The 18,498-nt window shown below is 35.2% G+C and overlaps 2 protein-coding genes across 2 annotated transcripts; both read right to left on the bottom strand.

Annotated features, from left to right (window-relative positions):
* Nucleotides 1-2,660: 2,660 nt before the first annotated feature.
* On the bottom strand, nucleotides 2,661-3,620 carry LOC117803344 (putative olfactory receptor 56B2). Its single transcript, XM_034666107.1, has one exon. It carries the CDS (start codon nucleotides 3,618-3,620, stop codon nucleotides 2,661-2,663), a length of 960 nt encoding a protein of 319 aa, XP_034521998.1.
* A 12,354-nt stretch (nucleotides 3,621-15,974) lies between these two features.
* LOC105240626 (olfactory receptor 52N4-like) lies at nucleotides 15,975-16,941 on the bottom strand. The gene is given in 2 exon segments (XM_034667616.1): nucleotides 15,975-16,265; nucleotides 16,267-16,941. Coding segments are annotated over 2 exon segments (966 nt in total).
* Nucleotides 16,942-18,498: the final 1,557 nt, after the last annotated feature.

Here is an 18,498-nt window from a genome sequence, read left to right as displayed (position 1 = left end):
AATGCTATTATGAACATTCATATACAAGTTGTCAGAAGATGTGTATATAATAAGAAGTTGAACTGCTGAGTCATTTGGTAGTTGTGTTCAATTTGTTGAGTGATTTTCAAACTGTTTTCACATCTCCTGTATGATTTTATGTTCCCACCAGCAATGTGTGAGTATTCCAATATTTCCACAAAATCTCCAACACTGGCTAGTTAAAAAGAATTAAAGCCATTTTTGATCAGATTATTCATTGTTTTGGTGTTGAGCTGTGTAAGTTCTTTACATATTTTGCATACTCATCCCTTATTGGATGTATCATTTGGAAATATCTTTTCCCATTCAGTAGGTTGCCTTTTGATTTTGTTGATGGTTTCCTTTACTCTGCAAAAGACTTTTATTTTGGTGTAGTTGCAATAGTTTATTAGTTTACTTTTGGTTCATTTGCTTGGGGTGACATATCTAGAAAAAAGTTGCTAAGGCCAATATCAAAGAAATTACTGCCTAAGATTTCTTCTAGAAGTTTTATGGTTTCAGGTCTCATAGCTAGGTCTTTAATCCATTTTGAGTTTATTGTGTGGAGGGTGTAAGAAAGTGATCCAGTTTTATTCTTTTACATGCAGCTGGGCAGTTTTCCTAGCACCATTTGTTGAAGAGATGGTCTTTTCCCCTTTGAATATTCTTGCCTCCTCTGTCATAGATTAGTTGACCATATAAGTGAGGGTTACATTCTGGGTTCTCTATTCTGTTTCATTGATCTATGTATCTATTTTTGTGCCAGTGCCATATTGTTTTGATTACTACAGCTTTGTTGTATATCCTAAAATCTGGAATTATGATACCCCTAGCTTTGTTCTTCTTCCTCAAGACTGCTTTGTTATTTAAAGTCTTTTGTGGTTTTTACAAATTTTAGGATTATTTGTTCTAGTTCTGCAAAAAATGTTTGTATTTTGATGACATTGGATTGAATCCATAGATCGCTTTGGGTAGTAAGGACATTTTAACGATATTGGTCCTTTCAATCTATAAGTATAGAATAACTTTTCATTTATTTGTGTCATCTTCAATTTATTTCATCGGTGTTTTATAGTTTTTTTTAATTTAAATTCAATTAGCCAATGTATAGTACAGCTCTGTTTTTAACTTATTGAGGATTCTCCATACTGTTTTCCAGAGTGGCTGTACCAGCTTGCGTTCCCACCAACAGTGTAAGAAGGTTCCCCTTTCTCCACATCCTCACCAACATTTGTTGTTTCCTGTCTTGTTAACTTTTGCCATTCTAACTGGTCTAAGGTGTGTTTTATAGTTTTTGAAGTACAAGAGAAAAAGAAAACTTTTCTGGTGGGAATGCAAATTGATGTAGTCTCTGTGGAAAACAGTATGGAGGTTCCTCAGAAAATTAAAAATATAATTATCATATAATTTTTAATTCCACTAATGGGCATTTATTCAACAAAAATGAAAACATAAATTCAAAAACATATATGCACCCCTATATTTTTTTTGCAGTATTATTTACAATAGTCAGGATATGGAAGCAACCCAAGTGTCCATCAGTAGATGGATGAATAAGGAACATGTAGTGTATATATATAATGAAATATTACTTGCCATAAAAGAGAATAAGATTTTTCCATTTGCAACAACATGGATGAACCTAGAGGATGTAATGCTAAGAGAGAGGCAGAGAATGACATTCTCAGACAGAGAATGACAGATACCATATTATTTCACTTATATGTGGAATTAAAAACAACAAAACAAATGAACAAAGAAAATGGAGACCAAAAAAAATTAGACTCTTAAGTACAGAGAACAAATCGGTTGCTGCCAGAGGGGAGGTGAATGGGGAAGGGGTAAGTCTATAATAATGTATAGAATTGCTGAATCATTATACTGTACACCTGAGTCTAATATAACACTAAGTTAATTATACCTCCATAACAACAACAACAATAACAACAATAACAAATTAAAGCCAATTTAAGGATTAGAGTGCTATCTTGTGGTTTTGAATTAAATTTGTCTAATGATTAATGATGTTGGGCATCTTTTCATGTGGTTGATGATTATTGCACATCTTCTTTAGAAAACGTCTATTCAAATCCTTTGCCCATTAAAAAAAAATATAAGACACATTAAAGAACAAAAAGACAAATGGCAGCAGTAAGTCGTATGTTATCAATAAGCAAATTAATGTGTGTGGACTAAATGCTTCAATTAATAAGAAGAGATTGGGAGATATCTAGATATCTAGAAGTTCGAGCCAGGACAACTAAGTAAGAAAATGAGATGCATATTCCCCTCCCACCCCCATAGATTGCCTGAGACAATCAACATCACTATGCTCTGATGAAGATCTTTCCTGAGTTCCAAGGTTTCAAATATTAATTTCACCCCTATTTTTGAAGTTTCATTTTCACCACAGATTCCTTATACTAACTGAAAAGTTACTCTCACCACAGATTCTCACCACAGATTCCTTATACTAACTTATACTAAAGACTCTTATACTAAAGACTTCCTTATACTAAAGACTCTCACCACAGAATCCTTATAGTAACTGAAAAGTCGCCAGTGAAGTTCCTTACTTCTTCAGCTATGTGTGATGATTGGTGAATATGAGGGGGGAAAAAATACGTGGGAGAATTATCTAAGTGAACCCATTCTCAGTGTTAGTTACCCTTGTTGTCCAGCTTCAGAACCTTATACAAGCCCTGCCTGAGCTCCTTGTTCTTGAGTGCATACACCATGGGGTTGAGGGCAGGAGGAATGACATTGTGTAGTACATTGAGTAGAACTGGGATGAGGGGAACCGTCATGGCTGCACTATGGGTGATGGAAATGACAACAATGATAGTGTAAAAGAACAAAATTAGGATGAGGTGAGAAGTGCAGGTACTTAGGGCTTTGGACGCAGCTTCTGCTGAGTTCAGCTTCAGCACTGAGTGAAGTATCAAAACATATGATAAGAAAATCAAACCCAGGTCACTTCCCATCAGTGTCCAGGCCAGAAGTAGCTGGTAGATGCTGTTGATTGTCCTGTCATCACAGGATAAAAGAGTGACTCCGAGATTAGAACACAGGCAGTGCTCAATTTGGTTCTGTGAGCAGTAGTGCCTCTGTGCAGCCAACACAGGCACTGGGATGGTAGCCAGGCTGTTTCTGAGTGCCATGAGCATAGTTGCTTTGACCACAAAAGATTCAGTAACTACTGATGGGTAGTGTAGAGGTCTGCAAATGGCTACATATCTGTCTATAGCCATGCAGACGAAGATGCCTGACTCCATGGCCACAAAGCAATGTATGACATACATCTGAGCAAAGCACTCAGGGAGACTGATGGCCTTAGCACTGAACCATAAGATGGCCAAAATCTTGGGCATGATGGTGGTGGCCAGTCCCATGTCTACCACAGCCAGGATCCCCAGGAAATAGTACATAGGTTGGCGCAGTGTGGCCTCTTGTTTGATGGTCACCAGGATAAGGATGTTGGCAGTGAGAGCTAGGAGGTAGAGCAGAGCCAGGGGCAGGGAGAGCCAGTGCTGCCAGGCGTGAATGCCTGGGAATCCCATCAGAATGAACTCAGAGACTTGGAACTTAGAGATGTTGGAATGTGTGAGATCCTGCAACATCCTTCACTAGGAGAAAAAAAAAATATTCAAAGTTACTATTCTTAGCAGACTCTCAAACAGTATTTGAAAAGAAGTTACCATGTTCATGGTTCTGAAAAGGAGGGTTCTTCATCTTTATTCTTCTGATTCTGCCACTTACATTTATTGCACATTTCTAGTGAAATAGGAGCCATGGCAGAATATGCAAAAGAATGAAACTTGACCACTCTGTCACACCATACACAAAGATAAACTCCAAATGGATGAAAGACCTTGATGTGAAACAGGAATCCATCAAAATCCTGGAGGAGAACAGAGGCTGCAACCTCTTTGACATCGGCCACAGCAACTTTTTTCATGACACATCTCCAAAGGCAAGAGAAACAAAAGAAAAAATGAACTTGTGGGACTTCATCAAGATAAAAAGCTTCTGCACAGCCAAGGAAACAGTCAAAAAAAACTAAGAGGCAGCCCATGGAATGGGAGAAGATATTTGCAAATGATACTACAGGTAAAAGACTGGTACCCAAGATCTACAAAGAACTTCTCAAACTCAATACACGGGAAACAAATAATCAAATAAAAAAATGGGCAGAAGGGGGCGCCTGGGTAGCGCAGTCGTTAACCGTCTGCCTTAGGCTCAGGGCGTGATCCTGGAGTTCTGGGATTGAGTCCCACATTGGGCTCCTTCACTGGGAGCCTGCTTCTTCCTCTCCCACTCCCCTGCTGTGTTCCCTCTCACGCTGGCTGTCTCTCTGTCACATAAATAAATACAATCTTTAAAAAAAAATGGGCAGAAGATATGAACAGACACTTTTCCAAAGAACATACAAATGGCTAACAGACACATGAAAAAATGTTCAAAATCATTAGCCATCAGGGGAATTCAAATCAAAACCACATTGAGATACCACCTTATGCCACTGAAAATGGCAAAAATTGGTAGGACAGGAAACAACAAATGTTGGCGAGGATGTGGAGAAAGGGGATCCCTCTTACACTGTTGGTGGAAATGCAAGTCGGTACAGCCACTGTGGAAAACAGTGTGGAGGTCCCTTAAAAAGGTAAAAATTGAGCTACCCTATGATCCAGCAATTGTACTACTGGGTATTTACCCCAAAGATACAGACGTAGTGAAGAGAAGCACCATATGCACCCCAATGTTCATAGCAGCATTGTCCACAATAGCTACATTGTCCACAATAGCTAAATTGTGGAAGGAGCCAAGATGCCCTTCAACAGATGACTGGATTAAGAAGATGTGGCCCATATATACAATGGAATATTACTCAGCCATCAAAAAGAACGATTTCTCAACATTTGCAGCAACATGGACAGGACTGGAGGAGATAATGCTAAGTGTAATAAGCAGAGAAAGACAATTATCATATAACATAAGAAGTAGGAAGATTGGTAGGAGAAGAAAGGGAAGAAGAAGGGGGGTAAACAGAAGGGGGAATGAACCATTATAGACTATGGACTCTGGGAAATGAACAGAGGGCTTTAGAGGGGAGGGGGCTGGGGATTGGGATAGCCAGTGATGGGTATTAAGAAGGGCACGTATTGCATGGTGCACTGGGTGTTATATGCAAGTAATGAATCATGGAACTTTACATCAAAAATTAGGGATGTAGTGTATGGTGACTAACATAATATAATAAAAAATTATTATTAAAAAGAAAAAAAAAGAACATTCTACATGTTGCTTCAGACAATTGTATGACTCACCTGAACATAAACACTTAACCTTAGCTTGAAAGAAATTCAAGTAGAAAATTACAAATTTAAAGTTAGGTTTAGAAATTTTAAAATATATTTCTTAAAACAAATATGTAAACAAAAATTGGTAATGATATAAATCTGATAGCAGTATTAACAATTGTGTATCAAAGGGCTTAAGTATAAACCTACATACAAAAAAATAGGAGATTATAGGTCACTTTGAACACATAATATCAGTCTTGTTCTAGATCATAAATGAGAATTAACAAAACAATTAATATCATACAGACCAAAAAAGAGACAAAAGAAGTGCATATATTTGGAAAGATTCAGTAATAGTATGAAGCAATAAATGTTTCAAATATAATATAATATTGGAAATTGCAAAAAGGAAAGAATAGAAAAATAATGAGAAACTTAAAACTTTGGGAGTATGGTTAATAAATTTGTAAATTTAATAAACATTTAACAAATCTGTAATTTTAAATGAACATATTACAAAAACATAGTAGGTTAATCAATTAATACAAGGCATTATAGTAACTAACTTCAGATTAAACAAAGGAGACAGTAAAAAGAGCATAGTAGTGGAATCAAAAAAAATAAGAATTTTTTTAAAATGAAAGATATTATTAAAAGAATCATAAAATAGGCACAATCTTGGGGATAAGGGAATGGGAAAATGGGTAAAGGGGACTGGGAGATACAAGCTTCCAGTTATAGAATATTCAAATAAATCAGAGGGATGAGAAGCACAGCACAGGGAATATATTCAGTGGTATTGTAGCATTATATGGTGACAGATGGTAGCTACACTTGTGGTGAGCAAGCAAAACATACATACTTTTCAAATGACTGTATTGTACATCTGAAACTAATGTAACACTGCATGTTAACTATGCTTCATTAAAAAAATAGACACACCCTAAGAACTTATTCAAAGGAAAACAAAAAGTTGAGACATAGCATTTGGAAAAATTATTTTAAAATATTAAAGGATATAGTGAGTTACTTTATGAATCAAAATTGAACATTAGGAACTGTACAATATATTTTTTAAGGTTTTATTTATTTGAGAGAGAGGGAGAGCAGGAGCCAGGGGAAGGGCAGAGGGACAAGCCGGTTCCTCACTGAGCAAGGATCACCACGTGGGGCTTGATCCCAGGACCCTGAAATCATGACCTGAGCCAAAGGCAGATGCTTAACCAACTGAGTCTCCCAGGCACTGCTGAAAATGTACAATATTTTAAGGAGTATAAAACTACAGTTGACTAAACAGATAAATTGAGGCGGAAGTTGGAAATGTATAATACCAGAAGAATTTTGCAGAGGATTTAATATTAACTCTTAAACAAAATTTACTCCTTAGAAGATATAATTATTGTTATGTAGTTATTCAAGGAATTATAAAAAGAGAAAAACTTTCCAACAGCTAAACTAAGACAATTTCAAACTGGGAAATGCATTTCAAAAAGAAATGTTTTAGGACAATTTTGATTATAAATTTCAAATATTTGCAAATATAATTATGCAGCATATACAAATAGATACACACGACCAAATATAATTTAGCATTAGAAATATACTAGGAATAATTCACAACATTAAAAATATTATTTTAAAAATACATGTATGGGGGCAGGAAGTATATAGGCTATCTCTGTACCTTCTGCTCATTTTTTTTTATTGTGATGAAACCCAAATAACATAAAATTTATTATCCTAACCATTTTTAAGTGCACATTTTGGTGACATTAAATACATTCCTGTTGTTGCTCAGCCATCACCATTATCCATCCCCATAAATCTTTTGATCTTGTAATACTGAAATTCTATAACTATTAAATAATAACTCTCTATTCTCTCCTCCCCTCATCCCCTGGCCACCACCCTTTCTGTCTTTACAATTTTTGACTACTAAATATCTCATATAAGTGGAATCCTATAGTTTTTGTCTTTCTGTGACTGGTTTATTTAATTCAGCATAATGTCCTCAAGCTCCATCCATGTTGCAGCAAATTGCAGAATCTCCTGCCTTTTTAAGGTTGAGTAATATTCCATTCTGCCCGCACACGCACACACACACATAAACGCACACACATTTTGCTATATATTTGCTGGTCAATGTTCCTTTGGGTTGCTTCTATATTTAAGCTATTGTGAACAATGCTGCTATATACATGGATGTATAAATATGTCCGTGAGACCCAATTTTCTATTTGTTTAGCTATACACCCAGAAGTGGAATTGCTCGATCATATGATAATTTTAAAAAATTTTTTGACCTACTGCCTTCTGCCCAATTTTGTTTTGAATCTAGTTGCTCTAAAACATAAATACTACTAATGTTTTTAAAAATTAAAGTAAAGTCAGTATAGGTCAGATAGGTCAGAGTATTTGATTTTATCTATATATTTAAAAAAATAAACAACAGATATTTTAAAAGGAACTTGTAAGATGGCAAGTATTAGGTAACAAAATTCAAAGATTACTTATTTAATCAAGACAGAGGTGCTCACTATCTCAGTTTGCATTCATCAATATATGGGAGATTAAATCGCTAATCATGTGTTCGTAAGGGAAAAAAAATAGAGTTCAAAATATAATCATCTAGATTGAAATACCAGAAATTTTAAGACAAACCTTTTAAAACATGAAAAAGTACTTGGAAGACAACTGTATAATGTATTTTTTTTCCATTTGTGTTGACTTTGGGTTTTGTTATTTTTTTTTTTAGTTTTTAGTTTAATTCCAGTTAGTTAACATACAGTATAATGTATTCTTACAGTGGATTATGTTTTTTTATTCACTGATTTGTACTAAAAATTAATATATTTTGCCAGACATGTAAGAGAAATTGCGTGTCCTTTCAATTACAGGGTTTCCCATTGAAACCCACACCTGAATGTCTTGTTCTTATTGTTCAGCAAACATTCAACTATTTTGAGTGAAAATGCAGCTCCACGTGGCCTATGAACTTAAAAAATTATATTAAGCTGTAGGATCCTCTGTTCTAATCCAAAAAATAAGATAATTCATTTCTAGCTCCTGAATTTGGGTTAAGAATTAAATTCTATTAAAATCCTTGCAAAATACAAGGAGAATTAATATTTATGGGGTCAGTTTAAATGTGGTCCTGGATGGTTCTTTCCTCAGTCAGGACGGTAGCCATCAAAGCCTGATTCCATGAGACTGATGATTAGGAGTCAGAAAGCTAAGAAAAGCTTGAGTATGAGTATGTATAGAAACCCAGAGGAGAGGGATGACTTTGATACAGCCAACTAAAGCTTGGCCTTTGAAAATCTTCTAGAAGAATTGTAAAGATATGAAGCATCTAATAAAAGAAAATTGACAAAACAGTGGATATGGTTCTAAAGAATATCAGTACTAACATATTTTACTATGTGTTTGTGTATATATATATATACTTTTTTAATTTTTTTCTACATATTAGGGCATTTTGTCCCATCAAGTTTGGTAGAATTTTCCAGGATTTAAGTTAATTTGGCCCGAGTGCAGCTCATGATTTCTATAGAGTCACTGCAGATTATTATTCAGTTATACTTACCACAGACGGGTCCTTTTCTTCTATAGAAAGCATCCCCAAATCACTGCAGAAGATGAAAAGACTGGCTCCGTCCCCAACTTTGTCCTCACTGTGGGGGGGCCATGCTTGGCATGTCTTAAGTAGTGGACTTCAGGGGAACCAGAGATGGTGAACATGTATTGCAGATGGAGGTGAGGATTTTATGATCAGTGCAGAGAAACTCAAGGGCCTGCTTTGTGGAGAGAAAGCCAGTTCCCTAGAGCCATAAATCCCATCAGTCTGAAGTCAGTCAAATCCAACACTGTAATTACGGAAAAGTATTGAAATCACATCATTTAACTAACATCCTAACTTGGCCTTCATGGACCTAAGCTTTTATTAAATACAGCATAAATGTATTTAAATGTCTACATTTTAGGATAGCTTTCTCTTTAAAGAAAGTCTTTTGGAAGTATTTTGTTTTTAAGGAAAAGCAGAATATAAAATCTCCCTATTTTTTTCTGTGTTTGAATAATTTTATTTTTTGATTCAAGTATAATTAATGTACAGTGTTATATTAGTTGCAGATGTACAATATAATGATTCAACAATTCTGTACATTTCTCAGTGCTCACCCAGATAAGTGTCCTCTTGATCCCCTTTATCTATTTCATGCACCACCCACCCCCACCCCGGCTACCTCCCCTCTGGCAACTGCCAGTTTATTCTCTGTATTTAAGAGTCTGGTTTTGTTTGTTTGTCCCTTGTTTTTTTCTGTTCATTTGTTTTGTTTCTTAAATTATGCATATGATGAAATAATATGGTGTTTGTCTTACTCTAACTGACTCATTTCACTTAATGCTATACCCTCTAGATCCATCCACGTTATTGCACAGGGCAAGATTTCAGGCTTTTATGTGGCTGAGGAAGATTCTATAATATTCCATATATACAAGGAATACCACATCTTCTTTATCCATTCATCTATCAATGGACACTTGGGTTGCTTCCATAATTTGGCTATTGCAAATAATACTGCAATAAATATAGGGGTGCATATATCTTTTAGAATTAGTGTTTTTGTTTTCTTTTGGTAAATCCAAGTGGTGGAATTACTGAATCATATGGTCATTCTATTTTTAATTTAAGGAAACTCCATTCTGTTTTCCGCAGTGGCTGAACCAATTTGCATTCTCAGCAACAAGACATGAGGGCTTCTTTTTCTTTACATCCTCACCAACACTTGCTACTTCTTGTTTTTATTTTAGCCAATATGATAGGTATAAAGTGATACCTTATTGTGATTTTAATTTGCATTTTCCTGATGATAAGTGTTGTTGAGCATCTTTCATGTGTCTGTTATCAATCCGTATGTCTTCTTTGGGAAAAATGTCTGTTCAGGTCCTCTGCCTATTTTTTAATAGAATTATTTGTGTTTTTGGTGTTGAGTTGTGTAGGTTCTTTATGTATTTTGGATATTAATCTATCATCAGACACATCATTTGCAAATATCTTCCCCTATTCAGTAAGTTGGCTCTTTGTTTTGTTGATGGTTTCCTTTGATGTGCAAAAGCTTTTTATTTTGGTGCAGGATCCAACAGTCTCTCCCTATAATTTTAAAGTTTTGTATAGACAGAAAATGCAGACAGATTTTTCTCTCAATTTGTGTCTCTAGGACTTGTCCAATTTTGAGTAAGACAAAGCACTCTGAAAATAACTGGGTTGGTGAGCCCTAGATATCAAATAATACTAAGGGACTGATGGACCACCAGACAATAGAGACTTGGAGTTCTTGCATTGTGTTGTTCTTGGCTTACATAGTCTGCATACCACTACATCAAGGGAGAGAAGACTATACGCTTAGCTCTCTGCCAGGCTGTACCCTAGAAGCAGTCTTCAGGAAGAGTTAAGTCAACTCAGTCTTATCCTCCAACACACCTCACACAAACATATGCACATCAGAAAAACACAATTTTATAATATTCCATATCAACACATATGCATGTTTTAATGGCGTAGGGTGTCCACAACATGCCTTCTCAAGCTAAGAGTTCAATTTTTTAAAAAACTAATAAATATATAAGTTCTTGAGAAGAATGCCCCATTTTAGAGAAGGGTCTACAAATATATCAAAAGGTGAGAAGAGAGAAAGAAGAAGGAAGATAATATTTTCTGTAAATTTTGCCTGCTTCTTACAATCAAAGTCATAAGCACAGTTCCATTCCTACCCCTTTTCACCAGACTGCCTGCTGGGGTGGAAAAGATCTCTTCTCCTCCCACTATTGCCCCCAGTTGTGCTCTTGGTCTCAGATACTTATTTTATTATTATTATTTTTTGGCCTTTATGGTCTGTATTTCAATTTCTAGTGCTTCCTCCCTCAGACATTTAAACACGTTTAATTCTCAATCATTTTAAGAAGAAACTACTCTAATACTCTATTTGCTTCATAGATAAGATTTTCATAGGTGTTGTGGTTTACTTTTCTTCTCTTCCTACTTATTGTTAATTCTACTGTAATATGGCTTCTTGTCATTAAACCCCCTTACTAATGAAATCTTTGTAGAGACCCCAGTGAATGTTCTGTCTATAGCCACACTCTTAGATCTATAAATTTGTACAGACCTCTGTGTAATATCCTGGCCTTGGATCTATGACTTGCTTTGGTCAATGGAGCAGTACCAAACTTGATACAATTATAGGCTTGCAAAAATACATGTACTTCCCACCTCCTGACCAGTGACACCCTGTGAACAAGCTTGGGCTTTCCAGCTTGAAAGGATGTGTGGCCTATGTAGTAGACGTGAGTATTCTCGAATGAGTCTGCCCTCCAGTCAGCCTCAAGTCAACCAGCCAGCTGACTGCTGGATACATGAACAAGCCCAGCTAGGATCAGCAAGACAATTCTGACTTAAATTAACACAACTCCCTGGGTGATTCCTAGGCCCATGAACAAAAATAATTATTTATTGTGTGCCTCTGAAGTTTTGTGGTTGCTTGTTATACAATTTTACTGTGGCAAACTATAACTGATTCAGTCCTTCATCAGAAAACACTAACTTCCTTTGTATTCAGAGACATTATACACCAATAATTATTTTCACATCTCCATTTATTCCTTTCAAGAACCTTGGATGGTCTTTTATTCTAATGTCCACTCTTTAAATACTATTGTTCTTCAAAATTTTCACTAAAACTCCTTTTCCTAAAGTCCCTTTTGATAATTTCACCAATGCATTTATTTATTTATTTCTTCAACAAATATGTTTTGAATGTTGTGTGTGTATGCACATGCACGTGAACCACGCCTGTAGTTACTACACTGAGCAAGAAGAACAATGTTCTTGCTCTCAGGAGCACTCTGGGTAGAGAGAAAAATCAATAAAGAAGCATATAAATAAAAATTTTTTTAACCTTGATGATATAGTAACTTGAGAAACCCCTTTACTGACACTGGACCTTAAATCTGACACACGTGAATAAAAAAGCCATAAATAATGTGATTAATAAGTAAGAACAAAGAAGAGATACAGAACCCTACAACAAGCAAAGAAAAAACACACTTCTGTTAATGAGACCACAAGATCTGTGCACACAAATCTATATTGGGTTCCAAAAAAATGTCTCAATCCCCTCAAAATTTACATCAATAAAATATGTTATCTGACTACAACAGAAGAAAACTAGAACTTAACAACAGAGTTTGGCCAGAATCTAAAATACATGTTACTGAATATCTGGTAGGGAAAAAAGGAAATTTCATAAAAACAAATTAAACTTAAGGAACTTCATGATAAAATGTGGATGACATATGAAAACCTATAACCAAGTAAGTTTTCTTTTTTAGATTTCTAACCTCTATCAAAAAGTAAAGGACATATTAACAATAACAAAGTAGACATTTGATACAGAAGTACAGATAAAGAGTAAGTGAATTAAGCCACAAAAAAAAAATAATTAGGACAAGGACAGAAATTAATGCAATCAGAACAGGAAAAAAACTATGAAAAATAAAGAAGATTAATGAAAAAAACTGATTCTAAAAATAGTATTGAGTTGGATACATTTCTTATAAATCTGATTAAGGGAAAGTAAATTATAAATGAGATGCAAGTAAACCAAATTTGGACCCCCTAAAAGCACAAGACCTAAGTAGCGTGCTCTCAATTCAAATACTTTGTACATTTTAAACACTACATGCTAACATATTTGAAAACAAAGAGAACTAAAAAATTAAACAGGGCAAAATTAAAGAAATTAATATCATATTCAAACCCTTCCAATCCACTACATTCCCCAAACAAGCAAATATGCTGTCAAAAACAATAGGCCCATATTGTTTCTGTTTACAGCAGAAGAGCTAATTTCAAGTGACAGATTTTTTTTTTTAAGAGAGTGGGAATGGGAAGGGGCAGAGGGAGAGGGAGAGAGAGAATCCCGAGGGACTTGATCTCATGACCTCTCATGACCCTGAGATCAGGGATCATGTCCTGGGCTGAAATCAAGAGTTGGACACTTTAACAGACTGAGCCACCCAAATGCCCCAGATTATTTAATTATGCAAAATATACCATAAAATGGTAAAATAGGTGAAGATCCACAATTCATTTTACAAAGCGCTTATAATGTTAATTTCAAGAGCATGTGGTATAGAGGTAATATAAAGAAACAAAATTATAGACATAGTTTCTTCATGAATTTATTTAGAAAAATTGTAAATAAGAGATTAGTTACCCAATAACAGTGTATTAAAACTAAATAATAAACAAGAACTGTTCAGCTCAGTGATACATAAGTATCACATAAGCAAAAGTATATACCTTACCATAAGAAAAAAGAAACAAAGATCATATTATTATATTAATATTTGTAGAAATTATAGAAAATGATTTTATATGGTCCTATATGAATTTATAATAAAAACAGTAAAAAAGAAAACTTTCTGGCTTAATAAAAGGTACATATGAAACACCCTAGCTTGTATCATATTCAACAGAGACTCCATCCTACTAACATCAAGTGCTACTGATGAGTCATTTTCATATTGGCAAATAAGAATAGGGTATTTAGGGGCGCCTGGGTGGCACAGCGGTTGGGCGTCTGCCTTCGGCTCAGGGCGTGATCCCGGCGTTGTGGTATCGAGCCCCACATCAGGCTCCTCTGCTATGAGCCTGCTTCTTCCTCTCCCACTCCCCCTGCTTGTGTTCCCTCTCTCGCTGGCTGTCTCTGTCTCTGTCGAATAAATAAATAAAATCTTTAAAAAAAAAAAAAGAATAGGGTATTTATCAAATTCAGTTAACTCAGTCATCTGGAAGACATTTCTTGTAGTGGAACATTTCATTTGTTCCCTGTGGTAATAAAATAAACACTCTCTTCATATGAAAAAAAAAAAAAGAGCAACAAAGATATCCAATGTCACCCCATAATACTAGAGGTTGTAAAGAGTGTTCTGCAAAAGTGGAGAAAAACATGAAATTTTTTGTGCTTCTGAAATAAAAAAAAATGGATTTCAAGACAGCAGGAATAAATGAATTAAATTCAATATATATGTATTTTTGAGAGGCAAACAAATAGTTATTTGGGATCAAAGAATTGCAATTCACGGAGCACAGATTCAGGTAGAAACTCAAATAGCGTCCCTGCTTGTAGAGTGAAGGCAAGGGTCTTTTATATGGGGAAGAGGAGAGGGGTAATTGCATGAATTGAAGAACTGAAAAAAAAAGTTTTCCCATGGATGTAAACAAATTAAGCTATTCTTGTTTATACAGGTACAATATTTCTGAGAGGTAAAGTTAGATGAGATTAGAAAATGATCTATCCAATTTAACCTGGAAGGCAATGGTGGAATTACCAAAACTAATTTCAGGTGATGGGTAGGAAAGACAAAATACAGGGGGAGTGGTTTTGTTTGGAGAAGAGAAAGTGAATGTTGGCAATTTTTTTATAGAAGTCTTGCTATGAGAAGTAAAAAGATGATGCATGGAAAGTAATATTTTGAGGGCTGGGGTGGATGTTTTGCAGGATTTTATAATGGGAGCAGTAGAGGAAACTTGACATAAAAGTTAATGAGTACACATAAATTGAATCAGGGAAAGAAATGTGTATTCATGTTATTTGGATAGGGAGGAATTACAGTAAATAATTGATTTTACTCCATATTTATTTGGCATTATTTCCATGAAATTAATGTAAAATTACTACTTTTTGGACTATCTTCTAATTATTAATTTGTCAGAGCCTCAAAAATTGAAAACAAAGTAGATTTTATTTCATGAATTTCATTCTCAAAAAGAAAGAAGACAAAATAAGTAATTTTTATTCTTCCCTATTCTTGTGCTTATAAAATAATGCATACTATTATCTTTCTTAATTTAGTTAACAGAATTTTCTACCTTTCCAGACTATGTGCTTTGAAGTCCATCTTGAAAAGGAACTGCATATCCCACCAGTCTGTAGGGAAGCAGTTTTGTTTGGGACAAGCTAGGAGAGATGTGATGTGATGTCTGACTTATTTCCAAATTAGAAATTTAGAGGCTGAAACCTCATCAAGCCAATCACCTCATGGACATTTCATAGCTTCTCCATCAGGAAGACAACACTGAGAAAGTAGAGGAATTTTGGTAATGATGACAAAAATATAACAATTAATTTAAAATATAACAGATATAAGTAACATTATTGTTCAAATGGGAAATTCCAATCACTATTTGGAAATAAGACAAGCCAACATCTGGTTGTAGATGATTGCCTTCCATCAGGCATCCATCAAATCTGATTTCATGTCCCTCAATTGTCCCATTATGCTTTTGTTTGTGGAAACCTGGTTAATGATGAGACCAGTCTTTCACAGAGGAGATGAAATACTCACAGGAAAGGTTGTGGGGATGTCAGTGATACTGGGATTCTGAAGACATTTAGTGAGAATGCACCACTCAACACCCTCCCTTTTCAAGGACAAAATGGGTACTCTCAGGAAGGCACTATTAGACTCTGACTAAACAGCCAACAGAAGTACCTCTTTCCTTCTATTTCCTCCTGTATATTCCCTTCCCTTCTCTTCCCTTCCTTTTTCTTCCCCTTTGCTCCTTTTCTCCTTCACTTCTCTTCCCTTCTCTTACAAATATCCCTTTCATGTGCTATGGGATTTGAGGTCCTTAGAACACAAAAGGATCTTTATGACACAGTCACGTATCTGCTTGGTTTTCGCCCCATAGACAATAGGGTTCATAGTGGGAGGCAAGAGCAGATAAATATTGGCCACAATGATGTGGCAAGATGGAGGGATATTGTGACCCCCAAAACGGTGGGAAAAGAAGCAGAAGAAGGCTGGACTGTAGGAGAAAACAATGGCACAGATGTGGGCAGTGCAGGTGCTGAAGGCTTTCTGTCGAGCATCTGCTGAAGAGAGGCTGACCACTGCCCCGCAGGATCATGGTGTAGGAGACTGTGATGCACAGGATGTCAAAGCCCCCAATCAGGAGGGCAACCATCAGACCGTAGATGACATTGGCCTTGATATTTCCACAGGATAATTTGGCTACAGACATGTGGTCACAGTAGGTGTGGTATAGTATATTCCCTCTACAGTAGGGTAGTCTCTTGATGATGAAAGTCAAGGGAGTGACGAGCAGCACCACTCTCAGAAAAGTAGCAAGCCCAACCTTTGCAATGACAGGATTGGTGAGGATAGTAGAGTAGCGCAGCGGGTAGCAGATGGCCACATAGCGGTCTAGGGCCATAAGCATGAGCACCCCAGACTCCATCCCTGTTGAGGTATAGATGAAGAACATCTGGACCAGGCATTCATTAAAGCTGATTTCCTTAAGATGGAGCCAGAAGATGCAGAGAGCTTTAGGGATTGTAGTGGTGCACATGACAAGGTCAGTTAGGGAAAGCATGGCCAAGAAGTAGTACATGGACCTGTGCAAGGAGTCTTCACGGTAGATGAGACAGAGGAGCCCACAATTCCCTATCACAGCCACAGCATACATGGAGCAGAACGGGAAGGAAATCCACGTGTGCATGTTCTCCAGTCCTGGGATCCCATTAAGAATAAATGAGACTGGGGTCAGGTCTGTTTGGTTCAGCATTAGCATGATCAGGCTATTATAATCATTAAACAGCTTATAGATGTTTGTGTGTTTCTCGTTTTTTGTTTTCTGATCCTCCAGTATTAGGGAAAAAATCTTTAAAAAAGAAGAGAAATTTTAGCCATATTTTCTCTCCCATTCTCCCTTTTTCTCTTTGTCAAGTATGCATTTTAATATCAAACAACAAATATTTCAAACATGAGAAAATCTTTAAACATAGTCCGAATCCAGTAAGTGTTGTTTAATTCATTAATTTATTGATTCATTCAACAATACATATTTAGCACTCACTAATTACCGGGTTCTAAGACATATTGTGTCTACATTATAGAAACAGAAAGAAATAGATTAAATTACTCCTAAATTTATAATGAAGGATAATTATATCTGCTATTTTTTTCTAATCATTTTTGATATTTCTAATGATATTTTTGTTAGAATATCTTGTTTAAATGTTAATTACTATGTACATCTCCCTTTAAATGTTCTCTTAAGGATAATAATGAAAATAAAAAATATCCAGCTCCATCTTTCCAACTGTTGAAGTCCACCTACCCAGAGTTGGTCACAATTACTTATTAGGTCTCTACTAGTGTTGACCTTTGTATTTCTAAATAATTTGTCTAGCCTGCTTTTTCTTCCTATTTCCCTTGAAATTGTTTTTGTTAAAATTATTATTTCATGTTTAATTTATATTATAATATAGGTGTTATCTCTTGCTAAGTCACATGATCTGATGACTATTATTTTCTTCTCTATTCACCTACTTTTTGTATATCTATTTGCAGATCTGATTTTTTTCATTCTATGTTTCCAGGACAGCATGGAAAACACTTTTTTGAGAGTAGCAGTGTCTGAATATGGTTTAGTCTATTAATCATTTGGCTGGATTTAAAATTCTAGATTAATAAAAGCATTATTGTATTGATCTCCTAGCTTCTAGTGAGATATTAAGAGGACTATTCCATTCCAGTTTCTGATCCTTTGTACATGAATTATTTACCACTGGCATTTTTTCATTTGTGTTGTTTTTGACCCTGAACTAACATTAAAAATTTGTGTTTCAAAATTTAATGGCAATGATAGAAGGGTATGTGTGCTTGTGCATGTATAATTGTAAAGTCATTTATGGGATTTCTGACAGTGGAAATCTAACACCTTTGACTCTGAAAATTTACTTAACTTCTAATTATTTATTCCCAATATTTTTCTTGTTATTTTTCTACATATTTTTTTAGTCAGATATTGGTTCTTCTGAAATTATTCTTTTTTTTTGTAATTGAAAATTTTTTAGGCTAAATCTATTTAATCCACTTTCTGAAAGTGTTCTGAAAGAGTTATATATCCCAAATATCTTGGCATTTTGTTGTTGTTGTTGTTGTGTAATATTACAAATTTCCAGCATCTTATTTTTCTCTGAATAGTATGAATGTACGAAAATTATATATACATATATTTATTCTATTTTTGTATATTATTTCTATAACTTTGAAATTTTAATAATTTATTTTTATAGTTTATTTTTATCATTAATTTTGGAAGTGTATTTCAACTGTCTGATAA

The sequence above is a fragment of the Ailuropoda melanoleuca genome, chromosome 8 (genome assembly GCF_002007445.2).
Source record: "Ailuropoda melanoleuca isolate Jingjing chromosome 8, ASM200744v2, whole genome shotgun sequence".
Taxonomy (NCBI): domain Eukaryota; kingdom Metazoa; phylum Chordata; class Mammalia; order Carnivora; family Ursidae; genus Ailuropoda; species Ailuropoda melanoleuca.
The sequence above is the reverse complement of the archived record's forward strand: the minus strand, read 5'-3'. Positions and strand labels throughout refer to the sequence as shown.